General features: G+C 34.5%; 1 protein-coding gene across 1 annotated transcript; it reads left to right on the plus strand.

Annotated features, from left to right (window-relative positions):
- The first annotated feature begins 2,306 nt into the window (after positions 1-2,306).
- LOC132551960 (uncharacterized) lies at positions 2,307-6,907 on the plus strand. Its single transcript, XM_060216104.1, has 3 exons — positions 2,307-2,379; positions 4,545-4,730; positions 6,900-6,907. Exons 1-3 carry the CDS (start codon positions 2,307-2,309, stop codon positions 6,905-6,907), a joined length of 267 nt encoding a protein of 88 aa, XP_060072087.1.
- The last annotated feature ends 3,954 nt before the right edge of the window (positions 6,908-10,861 follow it).

Here is a 10,861-nt window from a genome sequence, read left to right on the forward strand (position 1 = left end):
GCTATCATCTTTATGTCATCAACCGACAAAGCAGAGGAATTGTGACCAGTATCGTGACTTTAAGACATCGCTGTGACGTAGTATAATGAACATCGTCGTCCAGTTTAATGAAAACATGAACGGTTTATTTCAAATGAAACAAATAACATATTCTTTGTTGTAATAAAACTTCTAATGTGTTTACGCTAAATCGTCACATATTGATATGTGGTGTGACGTCGTACATGTATATAATGTGTGAAACAAAGAAAAAATGAGCTAGTCCGCTACAGAATGCATCGTGTTTTGTTGAGTATCCGAAAACATGCTTAGTGATATCTGGCAACAACCCAGATGTCACAAGATATAAATTATTTGTCTTAAAACGCGATTCCTGTAAAATCATACACGAAATTGAAATTTATGCTTCAATTTTAAAGCATTCAGATACTGATATCCAGCCAAATTTGGCTAATGAAACACCAGTAAATATGAGCACACATAAAAACAATGTATTGTACATATTTATATAAAGTAAAAACATATGCAGTGGAGTACAGATGATATGAAGAAACTGATAAAATATTTTTATGTACGGATTTGTCCTTATACTAGTAATTTGCATTTGTCCTCCAGCTCCATAAAAGCGGGTTAAGAATATAACCAGCACCGTATAAAATCACTTCTGACGTCTGAGAATCCCAATTATGTATAAAATAAGTTTCTTTGTCAACACTATTAGATGCACACATAGACGATCTTGTGAAGGGATAACTGGACAAGAATATTGAACGGTTATGACGTTTAGCTTCGCATTACCACAACGAAACTCTACTAGCGTTTGTCTATGACCGGAAGTTAGACACGTACATCTGTAAAAGCCATTTCAAACCAGTTGTGCAAACAGTCCAACATGAATGAAACCAAATTTTGATCATGTTTCAGGAATGCAATACCGTTTGTGTAGAGCAAAACAGAAACAAGTAGATCTTAACACATTACTTCACAATGAAAATTATCCATAAAATATGTTTAACGTCGTTTGTGATGTTGAATCACTTATCGGCGTAGTTATTCATCGCTTCCAGAAAGAGGTTACTGATTCCAGTAAACATTGAGCCGGACATTGTCAGTTAAATGTAGTAAAGGCCATGTTATTTGCGCCAACAGATACACAAACGTTGATTGTTTAGAAAGTATAACGAGTAGTCGACTCCGACAAAAATACTATTGAAATTGTAATGTACGTAATTTGCTCAGTATGGTATTGGGTGTCTAGAGAGAGTTAAATTCAGACTGTACAATATATTACACGCATAGCAATAAACAAACCACCGGATATACTCACCAGGTATGGAATACTGAAAAGCCACTCATGGAAATGGAATATTTCCCAACAAGGTCATGCCGACGACCTTAAAATTGATATAGGGAAAAGGCCTTTGACTTTCAGATCAAATGCGACCTGTAAACACCGTTAAAAGATCGATCTGTTACTATAATAACACCAATACATTTCAGCAATCATGAGAACGATGTTCAAGAGCTGCTTACAGTCACTGATGAACAATGAGTTTATGATAAGGGTCACTGGTGAAATGACATCCTCCAAACTGGTTTCCTGTTGTTGTGCAATTAACTGATGACAACTTTATTTCTTGAGATTTATTGTATATTGATCTCCGTTTCATTTTTTTTTTTTTTTAACTTTTTGTTTTTCGTGAAATAAATATATCGATAAAAATAATGCCCACAATGAACTGCTCCAGTAAAAAATAAAACAAAACTGTACCTGCTTTTAACTAAATCACTTCCGTCCTAATAAAAATACACTAATACACTGTTGATAAGATCATTGACCATTCAATGCCCCTCCCCGTCCAGTCATATACGGAAGTTTGGCAGACCGCAAATGGTAATGAGGCTGGAAACCAACAAGAGCCCCGGGTAAGAGTGATGGCCGGGTAGAGAAGGTCTGAGTCTTGTTGATTAATGACACTGTTTACAACCCTTACCGTAATTATGTAAATATCATGTTTATAGGTATTTACCACATTCCTGTGTAAGGTATAAAATGGTTGTTTATAAACCGAGTACCAGTGTTTTCCTTCCAGTCATCACTTGCACACTTTCATACTGCATAGTTTCCTCATCGTTCGTTCACCAGGTATGTTAGAGAGAAACAAAAATTGTAAATGATGAAATTTATCCTCAGTTCACAGATAACAATTATGCATCAAAGCTTTCAAATATCTTGCATTGTAAAATATCACTTTAAAATTTCTCGATAAACAAATTACATAGCTAACGTATTGAACATCCACAGGATGAAGCAGACTCTCCTTTGTATAACTGGCCTTGTCTTGGTGCTAGGATTATCTGCCAATGGACAAACCCAACGTAAGTATGAGATGGATTTGCTTTTTTATACATGCAACTGATGTTATCACGTTTATTTATATGTTAACGCTGTGACTAAGTTTTGATATATGTTTGTGCTTACGGATTATGGTATTAGGAAATTTCGTAACTGCGGAAAGCATTATAGCATTATAGTTCGACTAACTCATTTTTTCATATTTATTACATGTTGATAGCTTTAACTGTAATATTTTACTCATCTCTTTGAAACAATAGATGTAATGAAGTATCACAGTCACCAATAAAATAAATATATTAAATAACATTCATCCTTATATTTTCTGCTAACAAGTATATAAAACGTTATATTTTGTATTACGTTTCCACTGTTGTTGATTCTTAATTACGTAATACAATTACGTAATGCTACTTATTTTATAGAACTCATAGTCACATTGTACAACAGTACTTTTTATCCAAGTATTGTAAGATTTGACGCTTTCTATCATTTATCTTCTTTCTATATAATTTTATTTCTCTACCTTCTTCCACAACCTATTCGGTGTTGTATTGATTCGGTATTAAAATTTGGTCCCCGATATATCGATTTTGAAGGGTTTAAGAGTCCCCTTAGGAAAATGTTCATTCCTTTCTACTACTACAGTTAGATGTATTTGATGCCCATTGGTATGCATGGTTAGAATCTGATGTTACAAAATTGTACATGATTAAATCGACGATTCCTAAGACGCTTACCCTTAGGAAACATATGGTTTTATTATGTATATAATTGAGCAGATATTTCTTTTTCAATTTTGCCCTCTTTAATCGATTCAGCTTTGTGTTTTGTGGCACAAGTCGCTATTTTTCATGATCGTCAATTACAATGATTTCTACATATGCATATCAAATAGTTCAAATCCAAAATCAGTTTTTGTCCTAATTGGATTTTATAAAATTAAATAGCACGTTTACATATGAATTTAGTAATGGGTATAGTACATTACATAAAACTGCATGATGCATTATAAAACTCTACATATTGTTAGGGTACTAGGAACCAAAGATTCCAGATAAATAATTCCATATTTCAAACAAATTGGTGAATGTTAGGTATTTAATTATTCTTGAACAATGAAAAAAAAACGGAAACAAGGATATGTATGATGGGCTAAAGCCGCTTGTGTAAACAACAGTTCACAGCGAAGAGTGTTATACACCACACTTGGGGAGGCAGGCGTACTGCTAGTCAGGAAAGGAAAGTTTACACTCAGCACAAGAAGCAATGTGGAAGAATCCCATTATTAGTATGGTTGTAATCTATAGTATGATTAGACGTGACTAGTATATCAGTATGATGTTTGATGACAATGTGATAAACAGTGTTCAAATCTTTGTAAATATCAGATACTGAGATGACGAGCACTGCTATGCACATTGAACTATCAGTGGTATACTGTCTGTGAATGAAAGAGTGTGAAACAAGGTGTACGATAATGGTCTGCTGTTTTATTTCAATTTCTGTGTGAGAACAGAGATTACAAGAACACAATCAATACACTTAATAACAGGTGCCAACACGTACGTACCAATATAGCAAAAGGAAATACAATATTTTAACATGAGATCATGCTGATAGCAATGCAATTTTCCTACAGTCTTACAGACCTACATACAGCATTGGAAGAATTCGCACAATTTGAAATCACCCTTCAATGCAAAATTAGGAAAAGACACATGCGCTGAATCATGAATTGAACTGTATAACACAGGAATGTGATGTTAGGCTTATTATATGAACGCGCGTATTGTAGAATCATAGCTAAGAAGTTGGTCTAACCACCTCAATCAATAGATTTCGTTCGTTTCTCTCTTTATGTATTTGATAGTTGATAACGAACGCCAAATACAGCTATATATTCTCAATCGTGTCCTTATTTGCGAGAACTTAGATATTACATACAGCGGTAGACTTTGACGATTAATTTTCACTAGATGAATGCAGAAGTACGTTTTAGAAAGTTTTCTCCATCTTTCGGTATTTATCAAAGGCATCGGGATATTCGAAACAAAAGCACGAACATTGGTTCAACCTCGACTGGAAACAAAGGTTTAGATAGCAGGAACGATAATGAGCCAACAAGTGATATCATAGGAACCTGGTATTTTCAGTGATTTCAGAACGTTTTAACTGTTCGTTTTAGCTCTTACGACATCAACGAGCCTCACCACTCCAATAAACCCAACATGGACCGGAAGTACAACATGGAACACAAATCCGACCTGGGGCGGAAACATGCAAATGTGGAACAGGCCATTCTATAATGCCGCCTACCAACCACAGCCAGGCCAGACCGTGTACTGTTACCCAGTAAACACTCCAATGTATCGTAAGTAAAGCCTCTCGTATGTAGATTTTGTATATCACAACTACAGTGTGACTACACGCTGTCATCTTCATCAAGCAAATGTGATAAAGTTATCCAGGTGTGACACTCCAATGTTAAAACTCAAAACATCAATTTTTATTCAATCGTTCTTGTCAAAAGAACGCAATGATATAAATTCTACACTTTCTAATTTATGATACATGACGGGATTCACGTGACATTTGCCAATTTCTAGTCTTCAGTCAGATATTTACTTTTTTAACTGTTCATTTCACTGGTGAATGTAAAATGTTGGCATACTTCTTAAAGGGGCACCACAGTAAAAACATTAATTTTGTTATTCAATGTATTATACATTTCTTTTTACATTTCTATGCTATCCCGATATTCACAGTCCATTTCAAATGTCCAACTTGACCACATCTTTTGTTCGAGAAACCCATCTTAAATTTAGCGCTGATAACGTCACGCTATAGTTTGAAAACGATGATGGCGGGCAGAAATGACAGCGACATTAGTGACACAGTAATTAAAATCCCGTTTTTCAGCACCAGATTTTGTTGGGGATGAAGCAGCTGTTTTTGATAACTCTCAGTCAATTCAGAATTACGAAGCAAGTAACATTAATTGCCAAATGATTCAGGCGGGAAGCCGTTCTTTTGTTTACATGAGACAGTGTTTTGTGCGCATCATATATGAAATTTACATAACCAGAATGTTGATAAACAGATAAGGATTTCCTTTTTGTAATAATTAATTAAATCCCTTGTGTGCATAATTCAGAAGCTGTTAATTGAGATATCTCATAAACTTTAATTAGATTAACATAATAAAATATTAATAAAATAAAGGTTAGCGAGGAATTGTACACGTCTAAGCAATACATACTAATGGAAAGCCTCTCTTAGAGATCACCAGGCACCTTATGAAAAAATATTCACGCCAGCCGTAGTTCTCAGGGGGCAAGATGGAATTGATAGATTGATAGAATTTTTTAAAATGGTGTTATGATTACTTGAGAATTGATTATGTAGTGGTAATTACTCCACTCCATCCTTACATTCGCTGACTGATCCTTTACCAAATCAAAACCTATAGAATATACTGTGAGATCATATAAAACATCTCTTATACACATTGTAATCACGATACAATGACGACCTAGCCACACGGTCACAACACCTTCTCTCTCCTCCGCTCGAAACAAGAAACACAGTTTACAGTGATTCAATTTGCATTTCGCCAATTCGCAATTAAATTGTTATTAGTCAATGTAATTATGGAATTTTTCACTCGTTAGACATACCGACAAAAGCATATGGAAATATTTCAAATTGGCAAATTTTTATTTTCATCATTTCCAAAACTAATCAAAAGTGGAATTTACCTGATTTCTGTTTCCAACAGAACCAACATTCGTTTTCCGTTATCACATTCTAGCAATATTTCAAGACCTTCCGCGTGGTCATTCGATGAAATGAAAACACATATCATGAAAAAATAATTCAAATGCCATCAAGAAATATAGTGATCATTTCCTGACCCTGTGTCTAAGACACATTTTAACGTGTCCATTGTATGTCACAGGATCATTCCTGCCGCTTCCCTTCGGTCCCATTCAGGAGGTCGGTGATATAATAGGGGGTTACTGGAGCCCTTTTATGAAGAAAAAATAAATGCCAGGTATGTTACGATAGACTAAAAAATAAACTAGAGTTATTTCCCTACTTATCAGAGGCCATGGCACCTGTCTATCAATTGCTAAGTCTCTCTACGTTACAACTGCTAAATCTCTGTACATAACAACTGCGACCGCTACAACAACTTTCACATTATGGTTACAAACAGTAAAACTGCTGTTCGTCATTTGCTTATTTTCTATTATTTTTTCTCTCTTTACTTGGATGGGGACACACCCCTAGATATATAGACAGCAGTTAACAGTTATAAAAGGTGATATAGATATGTTACCGTTCTATGAATGCCAATACAAGTTTATTTTCAGGTTTAAATCATGTTGCCTCTTTTACACACTTGAGTTTGTGTTATGGTGATATCCTCTTCGTTAAGAATAATATGACTGTATATATAACGACACTAATATGTATTATGTTTTTAATAAGTGGAATGCCAATTTTATGTTATATCTGAACCTGTTTTTTGTTTCAGGTGGATGAGTAATATAATTTTCCTCAATCTTCTCATTCTGTCCTTCGCCGGTCCACGTACATGGCGAACGTCTTTGGAGTGTGCGGACCATTCACAAGGGAAGCTACTCTTCTGTCTCTCCTCCGTTAACAAAACACTATATATAACCCATTTCATAACTTACTAACAGACTCTAGCATTGTATTAGAAGTCTTATCGTTTTCTACGTGCCATATACTGGTCAATATGGTACCATATATATACTGGTCACCATGGTACCATAGATATACTGGTCACCATGGTACCATATATATACTGGTCACCACGGTGCCATATACTGATCAACAAGGTAATTGTGTACATAACTTATGTGATTCCTATATCATCGTTTCACGTATAAGATGTAGCCTCATCGTCAGTAGAATATATTTTAATAATAAAACAGAAATTTCTATCATGCCACTCTCGTATTATCTTTAAGTATTTGAGTTTGAAACATTATATCAAGTAAACCGTGAACCACAGAATGATTAAGTACAACTTTAAAAAAATCTAAATACTTTCCCTTCATTTACTGACTAAGGCAATAAAGTCAATCGGTATTGAAAACATAATAATATCACGTCGAGAAAAGCCACTTGGAAGCAACTTGATGAGCGAGTTATACAATAGTAGGTCTACTCTTTGTAACTTTTATGATAAATTTTCAGTGAACGCATACTATTTTGTATATAGGTGTAGATCTAGTTTACTTAAATTATAAGGAAGATATTCACTTCATTTTAATGTTTGATAGTTTGAACATTATATTAATAGTACATTATATATGAAAGTTTCCATGATCTTTGTAATCTCGAGCTAAAAGTCTACTTATAGACACGCTATTCTTTGATAAACCTATGTTATTAACATCAGACATGATACAGATATGCACTTGCGTCTTTTGTATCCATTTTTAGAGCTTATACACCTCCACGTTTAGATATAAACATTTCTTTCGAATAATTATGCTTTTTTTTAGCTGCTTCCAAGGTTTCAAAAGTGAGGCTTTTAACATCACTGACATGCCCTAGATGGACGAAACAAAATGTTATGTTCACTAATGTGTCGTTTCTACAATCTTTCATATCACTGACTGGACAAATTGTCTAAAAATCCTTTTTGTAGCATAGAGGTGATATCGTTGTAAGCCGGAGTGGTTTTGATATACAAGGTTAAACAAAACAAACGACAACGAAAATTCAATGCTCGGTACTTGCTGCCCGAGTTTAACAAGGCATTCAACAAACAAATAAACTCTCTTCTACGAGGATCATGCAGGTGAAATAAGAACCAGTATATCAAAACAAAAATTAATTACATTATATTACAACACAAGAATATAATATGAAAAGTAAAACAAGGAGAACTATACTGGAAATAAAACGATTTCCATCTGTCTGTTGTTGATCAGCTGATAAACATGGTAATTTTCAAAAAGTGGTTTATTGTTTTACATTGTTTTGTAGCTATTTAGATAAATCTCCATCTGGATTTCTATACTTAGGCCATTTACACTTTGACACAAACTTAACCCATTAGTGAATCCATGTGCCGTTGGTGTGCTGTCTACATAAAGTTGGGCAGTAATCTTTGTTGACGGATTTTTTCTGTGATTTACCGCTACCCTTATACCATATTAAAATCTTTAGAAGAGTGATTCCCGTTCATTAAAATAAATGTATACGCTTATTTCAAAACCTTTTCCTCACGTTTGTTCAGGTTGATTTTCATACTTACCTTTCTAAATCTCAATATATTTGTTTTTTTAAGTATTACTGACGATACCTTTGAGGACAAAGTAATTGTGCAGTGACGTTCCATTCATAATTTAGTTTATATGGTGTTCAGTTCTCAATTCGAATTTAAATTAGCTATACTTGGATGTATATAATAAAACCAGTTCAATAATGTAGATACTGACAGCTAACTCCAAGCTCCAGTTGATGCCGTAGTCATATACAAATATATCAAATATTCTTCATAGACAAACACCGTTTGAAAAAGTTTACAAAACAACAAATATATCGTTTGTTTCCATTAAACAATTGCAACTAAATATCGAGGAAAATAGTTGAACAGTGTTATGTCTAGCGGGAAAGCTAAACAAACAATCTACCAAGACAACAGAACAGACTGACACGTTGTGTATCTCTATCGAGTTTGGATTAGCCTGCCTTTTGCTTTAGACTGGAGTGATAACAGTTTCAAACTATTTTCAGAGTGGACGCCGGTAAATTCTAGAAAGTATGTGAATTTCCATAATTTTGTGTGTGTACATTTTTGCTCGTTATACAAAAGCACAGATTCACCTTTAAACTTCGAGAAGAATTATCAGTTTAACCCGAGTAACGGTTTATATCGCTAAGTATTTGTTTTACATCATCATCTTTGGTTGAGGTTCTCCGCCAGATTTAAGTAAAAGAGAGAGAATACCTAGCGTCACCAAAGAAAGATTTAGATAGTTTAACTGGTCAGAACTGGATACCCTTCTTTGAACGCTTCTTGTGCCATACCTAGGGTGGTTTTGGGTAACATGGTCAATACAGCTCTGACAAGAGTAGATTTCAACACCCATTCAAGTGCAAAAACAATACTGTAGAAAACTATAAGGGAGGACATGATGAAATTCCCTTACACATCGACAGATATAGAATGGAATCTCGAACACTTGTTTAACTAACTGTTCACTATATGTGTACAGGACATTACGTTGGTTGACATTGTCTATATAAGACGTTAGTATAGCTTTTAGTTGACGTTGACACCCATGTTTCTGAAGTTAATGTTCCATGAGAGAGTGACACTATCCGTCAGACCTCCTGTAAAGATAATGGGTTTATTACCGTCCTACCAGTAGGTCCAGTGTGTAGCACCACAACAAGTCATAACAAACCTGATAATTCTATTATAAGTATATACACATCGTGAGTGTTGACGACAATAAATTAGAGGTTAGGGGTGATATGTACGTCCACAAAGAGAATTTGTAGACAAGGTTTAATGATTTAAATATTACAATCATTTATAGTTATGAATTATCAATTAGAGTTAACTGAAATACACTTACACGACAAAGTTTCAAATTTTTATAAGGAATTTTATATTATATCGGATTTTCCTCATACCGTAAAAGTACGTTGTATTCACAGCAACCTGCTCTGAGCACGAAAGAGAGCTAATATTTATTGATGTTCAGAAAACAAGCAAATTCTGAAAGGATAAAACATGTTCCTTTCAGCAGCCAAACAAAAGTACTCATTATGTTCTGTAATATATCCCAGGGCTGCCAACCATGTTATACTCTTTATGTTACTAACATAGTTAATGGACTGAAGTTTTAAATCTCTCTGCTTAACCATGGCGAGACGAACCAATTTGACATCATTGTACCAACAACAATCACCCATTGCCAGCTTTCTATGTTTCACGTTCTAGTACAAAAGTAATGAGTTCTACAACGTACTTAATAGCCCTTTTCATGTCGTTCCATCGAGAATAGATCAGAATTTTAAACTCTTTGACAACATTGACTTATTAATAAATGTATAAGGACATGAATCTATGATAAGGAAATAACTAGTTTTAGTCTAATCCAGTGTAGTATAACCGACGGATACCGATAAAAGGCCATATCGATGTTTTATCACGAATAATCCCCGGAGATCAAACGTCCCGAGGGAGTCGCGTGCTTCCACAGTCCTGAGTGGTCTATGAGTTGGTCATTAGCACGCGATGTTTATCATTCACTAACACAGCTAAATATCAGTGTTGATTTGTTTTATTTAATTAAAAAAAATCTGTCTTTTTGCCACACGGTTATACAGTATTACGTATATTTTAACCTTTGACCCTGTTGAAACAGTCCCTGTTCACATGTCCGTGTGTGACTCATTTGTGCCTGTTATTTCGGGTTACAACACTTCTATAAAAAAACAAATAAA

This window comes from Ylistrum balloti, unplaced genomic scaffold (assembly GCF_031769215.1).
Source record: "Ylistrum balloti isolate Yb309-2 unplaced genomic scaffold, AGI_CSIRO_Ybal_v1 Utg370228, whole genome shotgun sequence".
Lineage (NCBI taxonomy): Eukaryota > Metazoa > Mollusca > Bivalvia > Pectinida > Pectinidae > Ylistrum > Ylistrum balloti.